The sequence below is a fragment of the Bombus pyrosoma genome, linkage group LG2, assembly GCF_014825855.1.
Source record: "Bombus pyrosoma isolate SC7728 linkage group LG2, ASM1482585v1, whole genome shotgun sequence".
Taxonomy (NCBI): Eukaryota; Metazoa; Arthropoda; class Insecta; order Hymenoptera; family Apidae; genus Bombus; species Bombus pyrosoma.
This window is the reverse complement of record NC_057771.1, coordinates 7127762-7152515: the sequence shown is the minus strand read 5'-3', so window position 1 is coordinate 7152515 and position 24754 is coordinate 7127762. Positions and strand designations below refer to the sequence as shown.

General features: G+C 45.2%; 1 protein-coding gene across 12 annotated transcripts in view; it reads right to left on the bottom strand.

Moving 5' to 3' along the window:
* The window catches only part of LOC122577702 (SH3 and multiple ankyrin repeat domains protein 3), a 176233-nt gene that overhangs the window by 42886 nt on the left and 108593 nt on the right, over window positions 1–24754 (bottom strand). For 9 of the 12 annotated variants that reach the window (XM_043749183.1, XM_043749182.1, XM_043749191.1 and 6 more), the window contains 2 exons: window positions 5312–5710; window positions 2402–2419 (listed from right to left, as the gene is read on the bottom strand). In XM_043749183.1, the coding sequence (XP_043605118.1) occupies window positions 2402–2419; window positions 5312–5662 (369 nt within the window). In that variant the 5' untranslated portion in view covers window positions 5663–5710. Of the gene's footprint in view, window positions 1–2401; window positions 2420–5311; window positions 5711–14554; window positions 14999–24754 lie in introns of those variants that run through there. The other 3 variants (XM_043749190.1, XM_043749195.1, XM_043749188.1) reach the window with 2 other exon arrangements.

The following is a 24754-nucleotide window of genomic DNA, read 5'->3' as shown; positions in this document are numbered from 1 at the left end:
GGAAGCAGGACGATCTAAACTCGACACAGTTGCTCAGTTTGATTTCATACTTATGGCAGGTAGTGCAGTCGTGAATTGCAATTTCTTTCTTTCTTCGCACTGGATTATTTCGTCGATAAGCGTAGGACAAACATACGAATGATGCAACGCGATGGTCGCAAGGTGACCTCATTCGAGAGCAGATTAGATCAAACGCGAAAACACGCGAGAAACACCGCAATGATACGTCGTACGCTCGCGAAAATCGTTTCCGTCGCGGCGAGGATTCGAGGGAGACAAATCGGATCCGATAAGCTTCGTTTCTCTATAACGTTCGATGACTTTTGATATTTAATCCTCGAAGACAAGCGGCGTGCCGCTTTCCCTCGCGAGAACTCGACTCGCGTTGCGCAATCTCGCGTAACGCCTGCGTCTCGGATAAAGAAAGCTCCGTGCAACTATCTGGATACGCCAGCAAACGGATCTAGTCGTCGATCTCTGTCGGAAAATCGCAAATTGCCGAGGCAGAGATCGATTCGTCGCGCGACACACGATCCGTGAGCCGAACGATCTCCTCCGAGACGCTTAGGTGAAAACGAAAGTCATCGTCCAGCGTGGCGTCATGCTTTCGACGAAGCACGAAATCTTCTTGCCGGTCAACCGTACTACGAAATCGACATTTTTTCCCAGAAAAATCACGATGAGTCGCTTCCTTCGAGCTTATCGACCGTTGCATACTTTCCACGGAGTTAAAGGAAGTCGAAGAGCGTTCGAAAGCAAGTTACGTTATCGTTCATTCGTTTTCGTTATCTCGAAACAAAGAGGTTCGCCCCAAATGACGCGTCCAAATTCTCCGAGGTCCAAATTACGTCAGGGATCTCGAAGAAACAGTCGTAGCGACAACAAGTCGACGGTAAGTGGACGATAAGCCCGCTGAAAGGAAACTGCGTAGGTACAAATGCACGACCTTGAGACTGTATCGCATCATCCTTGAACGTGAACCACGGGTCAGTAACAGTAAAGAGCTATGTACGCTTAACCGATACATGCACTTACATTCTATGATACTTTAGCGCTGAAAGGCAGGAGCTGCTATAAGTACATGCAAATCGAGCTCGAAATAACTCTAGCTCGTGGTCTACGGTCGCGCGTCGTAAGGACGGAATCATCGATTCGAGCGGGTCTCCACGGTTAATTAAAGCGTTCGTCCTCGTTCCTCGCGAATCGATCGATCGCGTAGCTCGCGCGTTCCTCTCGTCGTAAAACGACACGTATCTCTCTCTTCGTGCATTTTGCTCTACACGTTACACGTCTGTTTGCAAACGTTTCTCGATCCTTTAATCAGCCAATACGTTTATACTGTACGATACGCCGCGGTATCGAAGGATGTCTATCGAATAAAGGTTTTTCAAATAAAAGTTCTCCCAATGAGAGTCTTGCGAACGAAAATACAGCGAATTCGCTTTTCCATCGAATCGACGAATTTTGACTCGACGAAACTTCCCCTCGGATCTTCTATACGTGACGATCGAAGAAGGAAAGGTAGCGAAAAGCGAATCGAGCCCGAGACTATCTCGAGACTACCCTCCACCCCTTGCCTGCTCTTCCAAGCATCGTTCTTCTTCGTCTGGTCGGTGCGCGCAGCGAGCTCGCGACGCAAAGGAACGAGAGAAAAGTCGCGTACAACGAAGGGTGATCCTACGTTAACGAGACCTGGGGTGGCAAGTGACGCGATGCCACGTTTCCTCTCTGAAACCGGAGTCAGGGTGCCGAGAACTATCACAGGGTCGCGTTGCAAAATCGTTAAAATATTTCCATTGACGATAAATTCTTTTTGCCGAACAGTCCTTAACGTGAAAATTGACCCCAAGAAATTTGACTACTTCGCTTTCTACAGAAACAGCAGACAGATATGCAAATGCCATGAGCTTTATAAATTAGCTTTTCACGAACCGCCGAATTTTGTAGAACGCGAGACTGAGTTTCAAAGGCGGAGCACAGAGACAAAAGATGCACTTACGTATGCATCTGTAAACTTTCCTCGTCTTTCTTGCCGTTTTTTTCGTTCCCTCTCGAGAGGATAGCCGGAAATATAAATCGACTCCGTAAAATTTACAATAAGCTTTTAAAACGTAGAGTTCCGAGGAACACGCCAAACCTAACGGGGATAGTTCGTCGAACCGTGTTTCGTTTCGCCATGCACGAAAGTCTGAATGTAAAAGGTTCTCTTCTCTTTCTGTTCGTTCTTTTCTTTCTTTATTTCTCTTTTTTTTTCACCACGGCGGAGAACACTGAAACAACGAAAGAAGAAACGGGACGACAAATCGGTATAAAGAAGAGGCGGCGGGTTTTATCGGGGTGTTTGGTATAAGTAGTTGCATAGGGGGTTGGATGCATGCTATTAGTAATAGTGAAGACGTACCCTGTACCAAGTGGCCACCTGCGAGGCGCTCGAAAGGGGTGGAGAAGCGGTGGTATATCCGCGACGCAACACACCGGAGGTGGAGGGTGAAGGTCGGGCCCGAGGGCGCGATTTTTGTATATTTTCGATATTGTCGGTCGATTCGCGTACGGGGGTGCGTTCGAAGAGGCGGGCCCCAACAAGACGATAGCACAGGTGAAGTGGTGGTTGGTGGTGGTTCGGTGGTGGTTCGGTGGTGGCGGGTGTAGTGTATTCGCACGCCCCGTGCAAGTGAGGCAAAAGCAAAAACAACAACAACAACAACAACGCCACAGGTCAGAAAAATATACACGATTAATCGATGGACACTCGCGTGTCGCTGTGCATAATTACTAATTAGTTATAACTATATATATACATACTTACATACATACATACGTACGTACATACATACTTACATATATATATATATATATCCATCTTTATTTACATATAAAATGTAAAATACACGGCGTTCCAAGTTTTCCCAGACAAACGCCATTAGTACGTTCTGTACAAGTACAAGTAGAAAAGAAATTATAGATATAAATGCATTGTTTTGTAATCAGTGTGATCATTAGGTGGGTGTGTAACGGTATTCCAAAAAATTTATCATTTCTGATAATACGTAGAGAATTTTCACAGTGGTAAGGGATCAAATTTATTGTCTTAAGAAGCTTTCTTCGACCTTTTTCTGTGTTGACCTATCTTCTATGATTATTACTTACGATTTACGTTTATATCATTTTCTTTTTCTTACTCACGTTGACAGAATGTACTGAAGGAGTTTGATCAAGGATATCTGGGACACCTTATATATATAATATATATATATATATATATATATATATATATATATTTGTATATTTAATAATAAAGCACCTGTCATAAAATATAATATACGTATTATATTTTACTCCCATACATGATATACATATATGTATATTATTCGTGTATCGATTGCGTGTATCTTGAAAGTACAATGCGCACAGTATATCTGTGGTACGTGTACGTGTATATATTCGTGTGGCCCTGCCGCGAGAATCGTTCGGAACACGTTCGATGACTATTAACGTTTCCACCGCGCTCCATAAGTCCACGGATAGATCGGCCTGAAAAATTCGAACAATACGCTACGCTCGCAAACGGTACATTTTCTCCCTTGGTACGTCGCGAGAAGCGAAGGTAATAGACGGTGGCCGATCGAGTCGAGCATTGGTCCATTAACAAGATAGCCAATTATCAATAAAAGCGAAACTCCGCGTGGAATGCAGGTGAACGTATCCATTGCAGCGATACGTACGTTCGCTATGGGAGTACGCGTTTATTCCCGTACGAATAATACGAACACATTCCCCTCGCCCCTTATTTTCGTCTTACGAATATTCGTCATCGAACTCGTTCCGAGATACAAGGTCTGCTATGGGCTGGTCCGAAGCGGAAGATCGAGCACAGGATGTCCAGGGGGTGGCAAGAGATTCGTTAAGCGGACAAAGTTGGAACGTTAGTCGAAGGTGGGTCTCGACGAGTAACTTTAACGCGTACAGTTTTACACATCGACGAACCAATTGTCTTGGTCTGGAACTGCGACTTTATGCAGCGAACGTTCGCAACGAGGGAGAGAGAAACGAAAAGACAAACAAAGAGAGACAAGTTTTCCGAGGATAGGTGAAAGATGGAAGTCGCATAACGAGAGTCGCGTAAAGATGGGAGTTGTCACGCCGCGCCTCCGTCGCGGAAGGCAGGATAGAGAGACTACACGTGTGAAAATTCCTTGCGCGACGTACGAGGAGACGGCCGAGGGAAAAACACGGCTAGAAAAATGGACAGAATGCAAGGAGAGAAGAGAAGGTGGCGGGGGAAGAGACACGGTATGAAAGAGCGTGATGGTTTGACACACGAAGCAGAAGAAGCCACACAGAGATCGGTATTTTCTAGCTCCTATTTTGTTTAGGAGTAGCGGCACGTGTTCGTGTCTGTTTCTTGTCAGTGGCGGTGCGGCTAGTAACTTATGTAGTACCTCTTTTGTGCGATCGCGAAATTCTTCGGAGCCGGACATCGCCGCGAAACACAGCGCAGGTACGGCGCCGATTTGCATTTGCCCGGCCGGTGCATCGTTACTCGTTCCCGAGCAACGAATAATCTCGATAAATAAAGTGAGACGTTCGAGGGGCGCACGGTAGCGATCCCCTCGAGATCTCTTAATCCTGCGTGTGCTTCGTGACTTTCCGAGGGCTCCGGCTACGACTACCAATGAAAAAAGAGAGAGAAGAGTCAGGAAGCCCGGTCCAGTCTTGCCCGAAGAACTCTCGCTCGAATACACCACGACGCGACCGTTCGAGAGTCCCCTGCAATTTACCGAGATCAACATACAAAGTAGCAGTCTGCGGTCCGTAACGCAGTGCGTACTTTCTTTTCTTTTCTTCTTTATTTCTTTTTTTTTCTTTTTTTTTTTCAAGAAAAACCACCCGACACCGAGTTCTTGATAGAGCGGGGGAGCTCGCGATCTCACGTACAACCGACGATTCAACGCCGTACGATGCAACGAGCCGCGCTCGATAGAGATCGACGGTAATGGATGGTAAACGCGTTCAACCCCGCGATCATCGACAAGTACAAGGACGATTATGATTTTTAACGGAACGCCAACGGCTCCTGATGACTCGCGATTAATGCCATGGCGCCATGAGTGGCGAGGATAATGCAATTTGAGACCGTTAATTGACCGATCGACGCGAACGAATCGCAGAAAGCTACACGATATCCGTCGGGGTCCCGACTCTTCCAGTTCGTCTTCAAGGATCTTCGCTAATGGATTCTCGCGTAGATAGAGGTAGTCAGTCACTCGGAAGAGAGAATCGGACAACGCGGAGGCAGAGAATATCGTCTTACCTTGGGCAAGGATGCCAGGCATTGCTGCTTCACGTCCCAGACGAGCTGATCCCTCGGGAACTGAAGACACTTGCTGACGTAAAGTTCCGGGACGTGCACCCTGGCGAGAAGCACTCCCTCCTCCACCGGACCGGCCTCCGCAGTGGCAGCTGCGACTGCAGCCGCATCTTGATTCTGTTGACCTTGAGCTTGGCCTTGAGCCTGGCCGCCTTGCGGACTCGTGGCCTGGCTCGACGTTTGTCCCGTGCCAGCAGCTGACGAATTTTGCTGTTGCTGCTGCTGCTGTTGCGGTTGTTGTTGCTGCTGTTGCGACTGCTGCTGTTGTTGCTGTTGCTTCGGTCCCGCGTCCATTGCGAGGACCTCGCGCTTCTCGAGGATTCCACCTTCACAGGTTCACATCTGAAACAGAGAAAAAAAAAGGCTCGAGTTCACTACCTCGTTCTTTACTGCGACCAGTTTTTCTTTTTGCTTCTTTTCCAGCATTAATCGACCCGATTGCGCCGTTACCGTGGGATATCGCGAAATCACCATGCCGCCCGTTTAATCGAAGAGACATCTCAAGGAAGCAGCAAGAGAGGCAGGTAGAAATAAGGAAAAAGCAGATGAAGAAATTAAAACGGCGAGGGTCCGTTCTTTATGACTACATCGAGTAACGGTAAAGGCGGATAAGATTACTGCGATAGAAATAAAGAAACGGCGCCGAGATGCCGCGACGATTTTTTAAACATCGTAAAAGCCTTTTATATCTCGCGATCCGTGGCCGTTGATACTCCGCTCGTTCGCTCGGTCGACTACGTAACATTTTTACGGAAATTTCATTTCCTCGATCCTCGACGAAGAATCTTGCGAAGCTCGGCAGAATTCTTTATTAAAGAGATTCGACGGGATACACGCGTCGAATCGATTACGCAGAAAGGATGGGCGTTCGCGTTGCTCGCGCGTTTTCACGCGTTTCTTCGGCGTCGATGCGATAACGCGGCTGGCCGTTTTACAATTCGACCTTCGATCTCGGGGGTTAACTATCGGTCAGCTAATAACTTACGCGCTAACGAGCAACGCGGCTCGGCCACTTTCACTTCGAACTTTCCAACAAGCATAAACGTCCAGGTATAGCCGTTGCGTGTATCATCGTCAACCTCCCGCGAACAAGATTAACAACCGATCGTTCCACGCGACTGCTATTATTCGATTTGCCAATTTCTCGCGTGGTTATTTCACGAGTATCAGTTTAGCACCTTGCAATTCTTCCAAAGTTACATTATGATATTAATTAAAAAGATTACAGTAGAAGAATTAGTGGCCAGGTTTAAATGACATTGATACGGAATAACCGTAATAAATGATCAACATTTTGTTGGTTTCCGATAATCGTTATCGACCACGGAATTATCGTAAACGAAAGAAAAAGATGTTATCATCGATAATGGAGATCGAAAAATATTCCCTCATCGATCATGATTATCGCGGTAAACAAATGCGGTTTCCGGCGCTGATACTGGTTATCAATAACCAAACAAACGTTCATCGTTTATCACGGTTATTTATAATCGGAACATTTAACAGTTAATATTTTTTGATCGTTTAATTCGTCGAAGAATGTCTTTAGGATTTAGCGATCGCCGTTTTCTTCCGTTCAAACGACGACAAATTTTCGTAAGAACGGTGAAGTTCCAAGACAGGCGACAGAACGGTGTTTGCGAATTGGAAGAGAGCGAGCGCAATATGTCAGGTGGTACGGGGGAGAAGTTTGATGGGAAACCGCAGACGCCATTAAACGTAAGCATGTTGCCGGCAGGCTGGGCTGCGTTAAAACTTTAAATAACCCACTGACCGCATCGTATACACAATGCTTACGCTTCGAGGACAATAGCCAACGAAGCCAAGACGAAGTGGAAACGCCGCAAGGTCGCATCCTTCGCGCCCGACCAGAAAAACACTCATCCTTAGGCGTTAATATTCCACTGACGAAGGGATTTTCTTCTTCCAGTCTCCTGGCTCTCCCCCACTCGAAAGTGCCGAGGCTGCGGCCAACCAACGGTACGAAAAAGAACGAAGACCTAAGAGGGGGACGTAAATCCGCTTCGTTTCTTGCTAATGTCACGTGATCCTCAGGGTTAATAATTACGTTGATATGGTTTGCAATAAGACAAATGTAAAATATGACGATTTGTTTCTGGAAGAATTATTACGGGGAATAAGAGATGCGAGTACAAAGAGGAAGGAACGAACGTCTTGATCTACGCTATTGTTCACAAGTCATTGGGACATTTAAATTGTTACTCTGATTTACAATGACGTTTTCAAGCGCTTAATGGCGATTTTGCTAATACGAGATCGATTGACAACGCGTCGAATGTTAAAACCGCTTTCCTGAAAAAAAAAAAGAAAAAGGGAAGAAGAAAGAAAAAGAAAGAAATGGAAGATTTGATCTATTTAAACAAGAGTTACGTTTAAGATTAATAAATGGTTCGTGACTTATGAACCCCGGTGTATATTTTAAGAAGACTATACAAAGGCGACACGTTGCTACGATAATTCCTCCTTTCCCACAATACAGCTTTTCCCTTTCATTTTTTTCCCCTCCTCTAGTGATATTTTATTACATATATCGTACGCTAGTCAGAACGATACTGATACGCTACCGCTTTTTCCAACCGGCTAATCGATTATCGCCTCTCGAACGGGCTATCCTCTTGCAGGAGACGCAGACGAGGAACAAAAGGAACGACGAGATACAAGAAAAATAATAAGAGGGAACACGAAGGGAGACGATGATGAACCGAGGGAGAAGGATCGTACGGATGGACGGACAGCAAACGCATCAATGACAAGCCGTAAATCATAGTTTTACGACCCGTCTTTATGTGGCCCTTATTCGTGGCAGTCATCGGTGGGGAGTGCTTTTGCCATTTTTCTGTCTGGCCACCCTGTGTGCAGCGCATTCAGGGCCGTATCTCCTCTCCGCCAGACGACGAGTCGATCGACCTTTTCTTCCTTCCAATCGACCGAAGAGGATGGAGAAGCGGCACGCGAAATACCGGCGACTTTCGTGACGCTGGGGGCAACAATTAGCGCTCGACGTGTTCGCCATTGAACCGACTATCGGAAGTTTGAACCCATTCGAAGAAGAAGGAGAAGAAGGAGGAGAAGAAGAAGAAGAAGAAGAAGAGGAAGGGGATAAACGCCCATGAAAGGTAAATGGAGCCGACGCGAGGACCGAAGCCTTTTGATTTTTCCCTCCAGGCTTTCTATTTAGAGAGTATATCTTTAGAAAGAGAGCAGTTTTTTCACCTCGATGCTTCGAGTGTTTAAAGGGTATTGGAACGACGCGACGTTCACAGACAAAAGAGAGAAACGTCGACTTTAAATTTCGAACGAACATCGCTCGATCCGCCCCTGCACGCGCGTAAGTGCATATAGCAGGTACCCGCTGCGTGGGCGTCGCTTTACGGGTTTGCTTTTAAGTGGCTGTACCTTAATTTCAGAGTCACCTAACAGTGTCGTGTTTAACGGTGATTCAATGATAATTAAAAAAATCCAAGGTTACCTATGGAACCATATCCGACTACGAAGGGGAGGAACTCCGAAGGACGGCCAGGAGTTAAAGTACGACCATGACATTCTCCTGGTCGCGACCGTGTACCTCCGACTCTCTAACCCCCGACCAGCGTTCCTCCTCCGTGCGATCGCTCGAGAAAATGTTGGATTCTTAGCCGTTTAAAAATCGAATAATCCCGTTGCGCAACAACAGATTAACTTTACATAACAACGGATTACATGAAAGTAACGCGTTCTAAAAATATTCAGAAACTAACGTTCTAAACACGACTGATCATAATTACGAGTAGGAATTTTTCTACATTTATTTGTGTAACTTGAAGATGTAAAAATACACGAATAAAGTATAGTATTCTTTACGATATTAAATAGAGGCGATTTCTTATTCAAGTCCCATTTTTTTTTTTTTAAATTAAGTCTATAAAAATATGAATTTACATAAATAACCGTAGGCTAGCTATAATAAATACAACGTTGTACGAACACTTTTTGTGCATCGTGCGTCGGTAGGTTGACCCTCGTATGGCATCAGTGTCCCGTTACCGATAGTTATCCATAATGCTAATGAAGCGTATATCAATTTTTATGATGTACGGGCGGGTTTTAACAAAATTTCTATCGCGTATATTCGTAACACGTACGAATATTTCCACGTAATGTCGACTACGATCCCAGCTATGATCGGTACCCTGATAAACAGACGGGTTTCTAACTTGGAAATTCAAGTCTCGAACATCCGTTGAAATGGAGGAAGGAGTAGTCGCGGCACGACTAGAAAAATCTATCATTTGGTACGTCGATATCTCCAGATGTCACGAGTTTTTATCCCCGCCATGATGGGAATAAGAAAAATCTCGTTAGGACGAGAGAGCTTCGCGAAATACCGGACGAGACACTGGTAAGAGACAAAATATGCAGATCACGGAAAAGCGAGAGTCGAAGTCGAAAGAACGGCTACGACGGAGCTTCTGGTATCTCGACTCGGAGTCAATCTCGCCGGAGCCAAGCTTCTTGGTCATGTGTATGCACGGACGCGGAATAAACGAATTTCTCGGCGCCACGCGTCTTCTCAGATGGCTCGACCCTCGAATCCCCAAATTTCTATTCTACTAGAGAAGGGTTCCACAGCTACGTTCTTTGAATATCCCGGCAGCAGCGGTTTGTGAGTAACGCTGGAAAAGCGTAAAGACCGGCTTTCGTTGCCTTTCTGAAAGTCTGAAGAATGAAACGACGAACGGGTCTAATTGTATTTTTCCAACGTGGAAAAGTACCTCAGGAGATCGAATAAAATAATAAAAAATTCTTGCCGCTATGCATTCGCGATTTCTCGTTTTAATGCGTTAAATCTTCCACACGTATTGTATAAATCTATCTTGTTTGTCAAAACGGAAACAAGATTGAAATACGAAAATTCGAGGATCGCAGCGGAATTAAATTCATGCATTTTTATAGAATAACTCGGGGAAATATTTTTGACGAACGTGAATCGAAAAGGTTGTCGGGTAAAATATAGGGGCAGTGGAGTGTACAGAAAAATGTGAAATTCGAGGATTTACTATACGTGTAAACTTCATAAGGATGCGAATAATTTAATCAATTTGTAGCAACAAAACTGAATTTAATTGAAACCTACGAATAACGACGGCCCCTCTTATATTCGATAATTAATTAATATTAATCGAAGCTCGGTTTTTTCCGTAATTAAATCCATCACCTAATTGATCCGTAGTACATATTTCTACTATATTGAACATATATTTACGTATGACCAAAGTGTATATATACATATATTAATGACCCATTAACAAATACAAACAGCGCTTGCTAGCTTGCTATGAAGTTAGAAGACTCTACATTTAAATTACCTGTTAACAGATATACCAGTGATATGCTTCGCTGCTTACTATATATGTGTATTACTACCTTTAGCATTTACCATCTAAATATCGCTGTTTGCACATTTTCCGTATTTTATACATTTTCGTATTTTTAAGTTCCCTATAAACGCATAAACATTCGCGTCCTACGTGTACGACTATTAGTGTTAGAATTTATCTCATATTCGGTAGTGCCCTAACATACGAACGAAGGCGTAGCTACGTATCTACGACGATTATAAAGAACGAAATCACTGCAGCTCGACTTGGTCGGAAATTCTCAGTTAAAATGCATGTTGGTAAATGTTCGGATACTTTCAAACGGTAGTGTATATCCGGAGAACAATAATGATGACATATGCTGCGTGTACGTAACATCACTGGCTGGGTTGCAATTACCGGCGTGTATAAAACATTACGCTCGTAGAGCAGCCAGCGTTGCATTGTTCCAAGCGTTTTGTTGTTCGTCCCAGTTGTATCGATCGTGCTAGATGTAAATCATTCTCTATAATTACGGAAACAATGAAGCAACCGATAGCGTAACCGCTCGACGCGGCTCGAAATACCAAAGGATCGGCCTACCAAGGATGACGTTGCTCTGTACGTAAATTACTTTCATGTACTCATTATTGGTTATTGAATTATGTCCCATGAAAGATAAGCAAGCGTTCAGATACTACCGAACGGCGGTATATTTGTCATAGACTTATCAGAAATCTCTTTAAAAAGTTTTGCACAACAGACACGGTATGATATTAAATAACAATAAAAATAGAATCCACGTAACAACCTACGCATAATGGAGATACTATCATAGACATACATCATCGTACGAGAAACGATAATTTTGCGCAAATGGCAATCTTTTCAAACGAACGATAGAAAGAGGGAACCCATGAACTTCACGATAAATTCCCGTATTTACCATAAATACGACAACATCTCGAGAAAAGCAAAGAGAGAGAAAGAGAAAGAGAGAGAGAGAGAGAGAATAATAACGGCGACAGTATAATAAAAAGTTTCTACAATAAATGTTCGAATATTCTCACAGGCGATTATAGACGAAGGTTGGAAATCGAATTTGTGAATGTACTCTGGACAGAACTTACGCAGCACCCTAATATAATTCGACAGGGAGTCCGCGTTTCCCCTCGAACCGATATACCGATAAAAATTGCTCGCGAAACAGGATCAAGCGGTGCCGTCCGATCCCCTCGATCGTTCAATCAAACAATTACCAGCTGGTTCCCGCGTTCATCGCGTTCGATCAGCGTCGGCTATCAAAATGATTTCGCTGATGAAAACGGACCGGCCCGCTTCCGGCGAACCAGAGAAAAATAAAACAGAGAGGCGTCGTGTCAGTACGGGAATGGATGCAAGGTACACAAGGTATATAAAGAGGAAGTTCCCTCGGTGAAGAGCCGCAAAGATAGACGGGAGAGAGTAAGAGAGAGAGGGAGAGAGAGGGAGGAAGAGAGTCTTGATACGACGACGAGTGTAACACACGTGTAACGATCGCCGACGTCGTGTGAACGCCGAGGGGTGACACCAGAAGGGAAGAACGTTCGAAGCAAAAAAGAAGCTCCGCATCGTCGGCGGCGACGTTACGAAAGGGGGGCGGGCGGAAGAATAACACGTACCACCCTATCCCTGGCTGCCGCCTTTCGTTTCGGACCGCCGGCAACTTTCCTTCGAGGGAGCGCATCAGCCCTTCAGGGAACTCGTCGTTTCGGGCTGTTCCTCCGGTTAGATGCACATGACTTTTCGAAAGCTTCCTCGTCCCGAGTCGCCTCCAAGCACTCCGAACTCGTGATCACAATGATCTTTGATAAACCGACGCTCCACCGAGAATAAAGTTCGATTCGTTTCGCGATCGAGTTTTGGGAACTTTGACGAGAGAACGTTTCTAGTCCGACTTGATGCTTCTTTAACTTGTTAACCGGTTGGAGGCTGTTCGCGAAAGATGATTTTTGTTAATTCAACGCGAGTATCGATGTACGCTGAAGTTCTTAAGCGTTTGGATATTTCTACGTTGTTAAAAATACATGGAATGTATATCGAGTGAAATTCCTTAGATTAATTTTAGCTTCTGCTCTTATTCGAGGCAATCGTACACGATTAATGGATGTCTATGAAAACGGAGGTCCGTACGAGTGAATGAAAGAGCGACGAATGAAATAGGACGAAGAATGATCGTGGAGATTAATAGTTTATATGAACTGTTAATCGCGATTAATTATAGGAATAATATTCAAAAGCTGTGCTATTTAGAAGACTGTAAATAAACAATTTACATTTCATACGGTACATATCCGTTGATTCCGCGAAAAGATAGTAAGCATCGTTTTTTATTATTAGCTTCTCGTTAGTTCGTGTATTCTAACAACATCCATCCATTGTTAATACACGTATTTATAAATATCAGTGCAGAGTACAGGAAAACTCTTGCAAGCTACTCTTGTTCGCACAAACTACACAACATGTTGATGAAATTGCACAAACATGTTCGACAGCATCCAGGTAATAATACCTATATGCCAGATCGCGGACCATGAAAATTAAAGTGACAGGAGAACGCAAAATGGGGTCAGATGTAGCACTTTCAATATATCACTGCCACGATAAAAGAGACAATATCGGTTAAAAGGATTGGTTTTTCGACCGGTGAGATGTTAGAGGATCGAACGCCATCGGTAGACCGCGAAACGACTTCTATAGAAACTACGTAACGAGTGGTGGCGAAGCACAGGGGTGCGAAGAATAGCGCTAAATAATCGAATCTGGCCTTTCGAAAGGTTAAAGGGGAGGCAAGGTCGAAAGTCGAAGGTCGGCAAATATCGGGAGTCGACAAGATCGCACGACGTCCATTCACAAAATTTATAAATAGCCGTTTCTCTAACGGTCGGGATGTAGAGACGACGAGCAATCTATTCTCCGCTGGCGGTAAGCTCGTACTGCGCAATATTCGTTTCCCTCTCGTAACGGGGCGAACTCGTGGGACACTGGTAACCGGACGACGCGTCGCAGCATTAAATGGAGAAATGTAGAGCTCGTTACTCGCTATCGGGGCGCGTTACGAACGCGTTAATACACGTTGAACGCGCAGCCAGATCCGATAAACGTATTCGTGCAACATCGTGGCCCACATTCCGCGAAAGAAGCTAACAAACGCGTATAACATGGACGGTTAGATGGAGACAAGCTTGGTCTTCAGCGAGGAATGCGGAGTTTCTCGAGTTCTCCGAGTTTCGCATCGATCCCCTTATTCAGAGTTACTTGGAGAGTCCGATGGAAAAGGAGAACGCGGTTTCGCGATTTCAAGTTTCCCAAGGGAGACGCACGTGCGGTATTTCGCGGCAATGATCTTCGAGGTCGATGAGAAATAGCGGAAATTCCCCGACCGAGGAATTCCGATGGAAGTTACGTGCGCGACAATAGCCATAAGCGAAGCGGGATCGCGGCAAGTTCGTCGTCCTCGGCCGTGCAGCCATTCTCCTTCGTAACTGCGTACAACGAGTGCGACGCTTTCCAAACAAATAAATCTGGAGACCGAAAGCGTGAGAGGGTAGGGTGTGGAAGGGTGGCCCAGGAGGGAGGGTTGCCGGTGCACCCTCTTGGTTCAAAACAAGTCACGAGAGAGCGGGCGCGAATAAAAGGAGGCGGAGGAACGGTGCGAGAATGCGAAAAGGGAGAGGCGAGAAAGTAGCGAAGGTTTGGGAAACGACGGGAGGATCAACGGCACTCGATCGCGCAACGCTGGGAAAGCACGTGCCGGTGAACGCGAACGTCGCTGCTTGCCGACACTTACCCCACGTTCAACGACCCCTGGGCTGTAAGAGCGCGAACGACGATAAACCCCGTGGCCTGGCCGGCGGGTTATCGCACCGTCTCACCAGCGGTGCCGGCCGTTGCCGAAAACAAGACCGGAAACTGCCCGCTCCCCCATCCCCTGCTGCCGATCGACGTTCGGTGCCGTTCCGTGTTCTCGTGCCCGGCGAACGTTTGTACGCGCGTTGCCGCTACTATTCGGGGTTGCCCGCAGCAAGATGCACTAGCAAGATGGCGGCCAGCCGACGACGGTGATGGTCCTCTCCTCCCGAAAGAATCCTCTAGGAGGGAGGTGGTCGAAGGGTAGCGGATGCGGCGGTTCGCGTCCGTGCGACTGGTTCGCGGCCAGACGAGCGATTTCGCTGGCGAAAAGCGCATCGGCGGCGCGAATAGGAGGACCGGCAGCTCCGAAGCGAGATCCAGCCAGCGTGGAGTGCATCGCGCGACTGTCAGCCCGCGGGCGGGGACGGGGGTGGCGCGTATTCCGGCGAGCCAGGTGGCGCCAGCGCAGCCAGCCGGTTTTCAGGATGTTCCAGGGGTAGTTGGGAACCCTGGTGGTGGATGTTCGTCGCTTGGCAACCACGAGAGATCGACCGAGTGTGCTAACCGCCCTTTGCCCTCCCGCCATCGCCTCTCGCGCTACCGCTGCTCTATCCGCTCTCGCTAGCTTGCTCTCGCTAACTTGCTCTCACCTCCCTCTTTCTCTTTCTCTTTCTTCGTCTCTCCGTCTCTCCGTCTCTCGCCCCATCCCTTCGTGTTGCAGTCTCTTCACCCCGCCTTGTTTCTCCGTCTCTCTCCTTTACGTACACACGCTCGGCCACCACCCTCTCGCGATGTTTCCCAGCAATGGGAATGATACCCCTACGGCGGTTATCGATGCCCTTGCCGAAACTATCCGTTTTTCTCCTCTATTTACGAACCAGCTACCGTCCAGTGTGCCTTCGATTCCGAGGCGATACCTCGGCCAACCTATGGAACCAGCTCGATTAGTTCCGCTATCGCTCGTTTACCAAAAACTCTAAGAAGACGATGCTTCGATTCGCTTCGTCCGCGAACGACGAAATCATCACCCGATCGAGCAGCGATTCTTCTTTCCTCGAACCTCTAAACGCGATACGACCGTAAATTTTCCAACGACGATTAGATCGTTTCTCCGACGGTTGCGATGTTACGTTACCGCGAACCGCCTCTCGCCGTTTTTGTATCGAGACCTTCGTCGAAAAACGATTAGTGGACGCGTACCGTCTAGAGTGGAGAGTGCATCGGGGACGCAAGGGGGATCTATCACGGTGATAGATGGGAACTCGAAGATTTATGAGTGGGAGAACAACAGGCTGCCCGGCTAATGAATGATGATCGTCGATTCGGAAAGAACGAACCGATGCCCGTGGATAGATCGCAATCGCGAACCAACGTTTTTCTCGTTTTCCCTTTCGGTCGTAATCTCACGGACACTTTTGCCGCGTTTTCATCATCGACTCGCGGTAATAAGCACCAACGGTATTTAAATCGCCATTGGATCCTTTAGCTTTGCGCCTCGAGTTGCCGCGATCTAATTAATTCCGCGGTCTGTTTCCGTTTAACGGAAGATCGTCGAGAAAGATTATCTTTCGCTTCGGAGTGTCGGCCAAGTTTTTGCTGACTTCGTTTCCCCGAGATTCTCCCTAATTACTGCTTTTCCACGGCCAAGTCGTCGAAAGTGGTCGTCACTAAGGAAACTTGGGAAATCGAATTTTTTGTCGTTTTCGGCGAACGATCGAGCTACAAGAGTTCCGAACTTGGACAAGCACTCGACCGTCGTCGTTCTCGAAATTTTTGTCTGATACGCGTCCTTGTTGAGGGAAAATTATTAGCGACAGATGCAAGGCGGTGTCCCAAGTATTGCCGATTGTTGCCTCTTCTCCATTCGATCGCTTTCATGCTACTATATCGGAGCTGAGAGTCAGACATTTTAAAACGCGACGAGAGAAAGATCGGAGCTCCTCGTTTCATACGAACAGCGTTACCAGCAAACAATCGATCGATCAGAAATTTGGATATAAAACAATAGTATTGCGTTGGCAACTAAGTGATTGCCAACCCAATAGAAGAATAGCGAAGAATAGTAGAATACGAGGTACGAAAATACGCGATAATTTTACGAAAAGGGATAATTGCGACAGAATCGATGCTCGCGTTGTGTACCGAAAAACCAAAAGCACGACATCCATCGCGATCATCGTGGAGGCTGAAAATTCATTTTGATTTAGCATCAGTCACGTTCGGTATCGTTTTCATCGAAAGATCTTGGCCAGTTAATTAAAATAGTAAAATAATTATGAAGTATATAAAGAAATTTTATTTCCTCTATTTTCAGCTTTAAGGATCCTGTTTCAAGGGCTCAGATAATTTGAAATTGAGAGAATAACTCCGAACCCATTAACGAGGGACGAAATACGTCTGCTGCTAACGAAGATCCCGAACTAAGAACTTTTCGGTGTTCCTCGTTAAACATTAATTAAGGACTGATTGACCCGATTAGCTTCTCGTCAGATATTCCCTTCGCGGTTAAATGTCATAATGAACTGCTTCTTTCATCGATCCATCCTCCGACAATAGCGATCATCCATGCGAGAACCTCGTGTTTTCTTCTACCTACGAACTCTCGTCGTCGCTCTTTTCGATTTCCAGAACACTGAGCTTTCTATATTTTCTGCGTAGGACGAACAACCAGTCCTTCGATCGTTCGAGAGGCGATCCCATTTCTTCTTAGAAATCGTTTCTCACCTTTTATAGCAGAAAATCCATCAGAATCGAGCGGCTATCTTAAAAGTCGTCACAACGTGATTCGTCATCGTGTTGTTCCATGTCCAAAAAGAGAACAATTTGCAATGTCTCGAGGATCGAGTTTTCACTATCCGCGCCATTCGCTATTGTCACTCTATTTGCAGGGCAAACTGCAATTAGACAGCGTTTAATGGATTTCAGGGACGAATAATAGAAATAATTCCGACAGGTTGCAGTCCTGACGATTAGGAGAGTACAGTGACTCGCGAAACACTTGGACAGTCCAACAGAATAGGCAACTTCCACGCGTATATCATGTACGTTGTATACAACGCTGAAAAATATTTTTATCGTAACGTTAAATGCGCGGATTCTTTGTCCATCTAAGATCATACAATTTCTATCCACCTTAATTTTTAAGATTTCGCACGACTCGCTAATAATATCTCGAGTTTATCTCATTCTCCGTAGATGTCCAACTCTTATTTAACGAGGGTATACATTTTCAGATTCGTTTCAAGGGTCAATATAACGGCAATTTTACGGTCTGAGTACATTGTGTCCGAAGAATGTTTCGTACAACACACGCGATATTTATAGAACGTTTCCGTAAATGTTCAAATACCATGGCGAACCGCTGCAGGATGAATTCTTGATGCAACCTTGAACTATGTCCAGCGGGCACAGAACTGGCAATTTTGCCGTGAGCAAGATGTTGGCGCGAAAACAGGAGCAGGTTTTCCAAAATGCCGTGAGGGAAAAGTCGTGACATGTGTCCGTGAGAGCCGACACGTTATAACTCAACGACGGGAAGAAGCATTCGGAGCGGTTTATCCATTCTGCCTGGATAAAACGCATAAATATGCAAATATCAGTCCGGGTACCATTTAGCGGAGCCACCGGAGTGGATTTCATTTAGCCCTTGCCCCAGTCCACCAGCGAGGAATAATAGTTTCCCTATGGCCGTGGCTGCACGCAGTCGCTTTCTTCCTACTCATCCATCAAACTTTTCCAGTCTCCGTGTTCTGGCCCGCGATTATAAATTCATTGGCCCGTTACGTTACACTCGCGTTTTATCGGTAAACGAAACAAGTTTTCCACAACATGGTTACACGTGATTCCACGGTACCAGGTTACACGCCTGTCCGGACGGTAAATCGATTCTTGAATAAGATAGCGTACGATCGAGTCGATTAAAACCGCGTCTACGTTGGTCAACTTTTGAACGAGTCGATCGACTTCAAGTCGTTGTTAAACTAAAAGGTTTCTATTAAGGTTTTGTTGTTTGACATTTTATCGTTCGATATACAGTACCTCGCGAAGCTATTCCAACAGTTCTACAAACTTTTCACGAATATATCGAGTTTCACCGACACTGTAACGAGACACGAACAGTTTGTTATGGTGTTAAGGAACAGTACGTTATTGGTCACATTGATAGAACCATTGATGGAAACTAATCTGAGAATTGTATGTAGAAATTACAAGATATTTAGTACAAGTATAACGTATTTGCTTATATATTTATTATTCCGTATTATATTCAAACAGTCGATCATCGATTATATCGATAAACGTCAGTATCCTTGCGTTAGTTTTTCTTGAAAATTCATACATCGTTGAAGAGGCGTGTTGAAGCGTGTTGCACGAGGGACATACATAAACAATGGCCACTTTTTGACCTGCGAACCCAATCGGGGTTGTAGCGGGAGAAAGGAAAGTCAGTCACTGTGCGTTAATCGATCAATCAGCATTATATTTATCCAGGCAATCCACTTCGGTTTTTTGTCACGTTATTTTAATTTTAAATGCTTTATCGCGAGCCAGAATTGTTTCCCAACCCATTCAGGACCCAGCTTTTTTTTAGACTTTGAGAGAAAATGCATGTTACCAATTATTAATAATAGAAGCATAACTTTTCTCGTACGTTTATAACGCGCGCGTAATTCACTAAAACTTGAAGCTGATTTCGGCGCAAAAAAAATACACGTAATATAATAATAATACGTTTGTTACGCGGCTAACATAATTCGGCCATATAATCAATCTAATTTATTCAACACGAACGAATATAAAATTGTAAATTACCTCGCGTTAATAATTGAATAAATTAATAATTCGCAAACTACAATATATCGCGTACGCGTATTAATCTACACGTAATGAAATAATAAATAAATTAATAAATGATCAGTTTTATTCATAGAAGGGTTAACGAGCAATCAAATCCAACGATTCTTTTTCCTCGTAATTTCTCCCTCCTGTCGTTTCACGAATAAATTTTATTTTAATTCTCCGTACCATTCGTTCATCGCTATCGTCCGATCCAGCCAAAAAGGAAAGGAAGAAGGAAGCTAAAGAAAAATTCGACGACATTGGTAGATTCGCTGTACAGAGGATCGAAGAGGGTGCGCGATAATAGGCGTCTATTTGTCGGTCGCTTCGCCTTCGATATGTCGAGGCTTTCAAACGACCTCGTATTCTCGGATGCAAAGTACTCGCGGAAAACGACTGTAGGAGAACTGGATGCAATCGAACGGGGATAAACAAGTCGACGAGGGGACCGAGCAGATCCACGTTATGAGAACGCGATCACAACGAACTCTCGATGCGAAGAAGAAAGAGAAGCAAAAGAACGTCCGACCGAGAAGAGGGAAAAGACGAATAGCATCGTTGATCCTGGATCGACGAGCCGCCCGTACAATTTCACGGAACGTGTACATTTTTATCGGAACAAAGGATCGAGCGGCATGTTGCGAGCACGCGTTGCTCGTTAGCCCGCGAAAGACGATACTTCTGATTTCGAGGAAGGTCGGCCGAGTGGCTGAAGGAAGGGAGGGTCGTAGTGGCACCCTTCGTGCACCAAGAGTGGCACACGCCGGGGGTGAGAAACGGCAAAGCCACGGTCCGCGTCACGCGAGTCCTTTTGTCGAGAAGCGCAGGGGTTGAGATTCTTTCGCCTTCGAGTGCCTTCGACCCCTTCAGCCACGCAAGGAATTACAAGCCAGGACCCTCGTCGAAAAGGGAACCGAGCGAGGATTCCTTCTAGAAAGCGTACGCTGCAATTGGCGTAGCGCGTGCGCCGTAACCCGTCTCCTTCTGCTGTTTTGTACGCGTAATCTTCCGAATATGTTAGAGAGCTTGACGTGTGTAGCAGAATGATAGCGATATGGCAAAGTCGCGGAACAAAAGCTGGATCGTCAATCGGAGGGCTGGTAACGAAAACAACCCTTGTCCGTATTTGTCTTTCTCCAGGCAAGCGGACGAACGTGTGCTCCGATATGTATGCAATCAGCTTTAATCTTTTTTTAGTTTTATATATATATCGTAACTTTTTAAAACAAAGCACTTAATATATTATATAATTTAATATCGAACGTAATTACGAAGTTGCGCATCTCGTGACGAAAGTTTTGGTAGAACTGGGAATTTTCATTTGATGTTCATTGTTTATAAACGATCGATCCGTACGATCTGTTATTTCAATTTTATTCCGAAGTTTCACTGGAGATATCGAAAGTTGTATTACTCGTCGAGGCAGAAGCGAGATTGAGAATTCGGATCGCAATAGGCAACTGTTTTCTCGACAATTTGTCGATGGAGGGTACATTAGCGAGTAGAAAGGAGGGAATCGGTCTGACGAAGAATCTGTCTATCGCTAATGCGCGCTTATCGAGAAATTTACTTCGGCGGTAGATCGCAGGGGAACGAAAAGCTCACTAAATCCCGCGATCTCGTACAAAGCGCAATATCTGTCCGCCTGGTTCGTGCTCGGCAGTGCTGAAATATTGCCAGCACGCGCGATCCCATCTTCGAACAGGACCAGACTGCTACCTCCGATCGACCTCGCTGCAAACGCAGCACGAACGAAAAGTCGATCTTTCGAAGTGTCAGAAATGGCCGTCGGTTCTTCTATAATTAGCTTTTCAACGTCTAGCTATGCACGCCTCGTTCGTAACTATTAAAAAACTTACAGAAAGTCAGTTACTGTCTGGAAATTATTAACACCTTTAAGGATTATTATCTCGTTTGAAACTTTTCATTAAGGTAGATAAAGATTATGGAGTTTTAAACGGATAAAAGATATTTAGTTTTACAATAAAAAGTTTATCTTTACGACGGCGAGGTCAAATATTTTATCGTTTATCGATGAGATACAACTGACTTAGACAGACAACGTGTAACGATGTAACGCTCAACTTATCGTGTTCATCTTCTAACTTCTACAAATGTCCAGCTGAAAATCACTGTGACGTAAACGAAGATTCTCAAGATTTCAACTTAGCCACGAGTTTCGACTTTTACAAGTAGCGTTCCCTAGTCGAATAAGTTGTAACTTTGCTCTCTGTGCCGTGGTCAATTTTCTCGATTCGAGAGGACTACGCGAACCGAATGACCTTGCTCCGTTGGCCGAAGCTAGGAAAACACCAAGGACCTAGTGAACTCTAGTGCTTACCTCGGTAGAATCGAGTAAACGCGTCGCGTTAGCTTTCATAACAATGCTGCATTAACGCGAGCGTTGCGAATGCGCGAGCAGAAAACCGGTGCTGCGAGACTGGAGCTTTCATCGATCCCGATACACACCGCTGGAAGCTCGTAAACAAGCAGCAGGCTTGCGTCAAGATGGGCGAGGCGTGGTGCTCACGGTTGCACGTTGCTTCGACGATTTAACGTCCGATTCCTTCGGCAGAGAAGCAACCGTACGTTACGTGCGTTCGTATACTCCGGAAAGAAGCACACAGAGATACAGCGGTTCGTAGAAGTACTCGAACCTCTGTAGAAGCTTTTACGAACATATTACGTACGTTAAAACGAAACGCTTTGAAATTTCATTAGCACTGTAACGAGACACGGCTATTGTAACTATACTTGTTGAATCTGAAATTGTATATGCTAACCCCTTGCGCCGCTATGTCGAGTGTGACTCGACGTCAGTTTTTATCTCAGCAGCTCCTTTGTCGAGTCCCACTCGACGTTCTTTCAGTCGCACTCTTTTTTTGTGAAACGTGCGAAGGAAAACCAGGATTGCATCCTGGAAATTCTTTCAGGATATGTCATACACTTAAAAATTACAAAATACAACGATAGCGCGAATAAAGCTGGTATTTAAGTGAATTTCTTTCTTTCTTCCTTTATTTATTTAAATTGTCTTATTTCTTAGTTCAAGTAAATTTTAAATAAAACACTTAAAAGTACTGGGAGCTGCTGGTAACGAAATCGAAATAAAATTCGCAGTGCAAAGGGTTAATATTGAAAATAAACAACCGAATGTACAAAGCTTCGTCATCTTTCTGAAATATACACTTGCTCTACATACGTACCTTGAAGCTTCAATTACAGCCATGGCATAAATATTGGAATATATTATGTCGAGGTCGAGGTTGACTGATCGAAGAACGAGTGGATGAATTTGTAATAGAAAAGTATATCGAAATAGTTAAAGGTATAATTATAAGTATAATGTACAACTTTATGCTGATTCAGATTCTTACTCTCTTAGTGTTACCAAACAATGGAATGATAGGCAGCACGTTCATATATTTATAGCAAAAGGACATTACCAAAAAAGTTTAAAAGCTTATAGCTTTGGCTAGAGGCTACGGGCAACATATATAGAAATCTGTTTATTAGTTCTTTTGTTCCTAGACCTTGCAACCCAAAACATAATGTATATATTGAAGAGAACGATAATACGCATCGCTCCTTATTTAGAATATTTCTGCGCAATAGCAGTCTCCAGGTCACGGATATACATAAATAAAGATGTAGAGTTTTTCTTGAAGTAGGAACTTCGACATATTATCATCTTACCTTTATACAAGATGCGACGTATGAACCGGAAGGGGAACCGATCGATCCGTTAGAATTTTGCGTTACAAGATACACAAGATAAGTTTGCATACAGCGTAATAACCTAAGAATATGTAAATTTGTATTTACGAGTTACAAGACGAATATGATCGGTTATCCAAGATCGTACAATCTCTATCTACCTTGATCTAAGATTTCGAACGAGGTGATAATTCTTAGTTTTATATAACACGATATATACATAGAGATTTTCCGTGATAAATGTTCGAACACTTTCACGAGCCACTGTAGGTGTACAAAGAAGGAGAAAGAGAGGGAAAGGTCGCCTTTATACGGAGGCAGGCATGCACGTCGTGAGATTGCTCGCCGAGCTTTCGAAGGTAGCCGAGCGCGTGCACGAGCGACGACCTTCGCGCTTAATTTTTCATCGTCCTCGACGAACAGCGTTCATCGTAGTAGCGTCGTCGCGAGCACACGAATCGAGAGCAACTCGATTCCGAGAGATGCCATTGGCGCGAACGAGCGTCGCATGAATGGGACAAACGAGACTGCGTTTCATAATAAAGACACGGTAATGGAAGACTCGACGATGCCATGGCCATCGTTCCAGCTGTTAGCGGTTGACGAGGATAAACCGTATCTAAGCGATGTCTGCCGATCTCTTTCTATATCTCTACGGCGCTAAGAAACCGTTCTAAAGAAGGAAGAGTTCAAGGTCTCTTTGCTCAGAATACCAGAATACCGCGTCGGTTTTGTACATGTTCCACAGGATGCACCCAAATCGATCGGAACCAATTTGCTTCTTGTTTTATCCGACGAACGACAGAGAGGAGGAAAGTAGGCGCAAGGTCCTTCCAGATTAGATCGAGCTCAATTTAGTTGCCTCTGGAGGTTTGACCTCGATTTCCAGCCGTCACAGAGACGCCCTCCGGCTTTCAATTCGCGCAGGATGTGACACTCTCGTACTCGATCCCCTTTGCTCGGCTAAACGGGAACCATTTACCATCGAGGGCATCGTAACTCCCTTCCTTTCTGTTTTTTCAACCACCTACGCTCCATATCCGATGACGATATTATTTTTAGAGGCAGTCGCCTCCTACGAAGACACACCGTTTTTGCAATCGCGCGCGATCAAACGAGTCGCTTCCTTCGAAGCTCGGTTCGTTCGCACGATACCTCAGCGTGATCTCTCCTGGTGCTCCCTTCGTGTTCGCTTCGTGTTCGTCGTGCGTTGGCCATCTCGAGGAAGGGTAACGATTGCCGGGTATCGATCGGCGTATCGCGAAGCGCCCAGTCGCTGACTTAATTAAGACGTTAATGGAGACAGGGCCGAAGAATCAAAGCGAATTTCACGCTTCCCCTTTCGATCCGTCGACCAGCCCATTAATTTGCCGAGGCAAAGGACGACGTGCCCCGGGAGCCGAGGTTCAGCCGGAGCATACTCGTAGATCCGACGTATATTTGACGTTTGATCGATTGATCGCGAGACCTCCGCCCACGCCGGCAAACCCTTGAATTTTCTCCGCGGCAGCCTATCATCGAACCGTCCTTCTGCGTTTATAGCTCCATCACGAGACTTTTTTCTCGCCCTGGCGAACCCCTC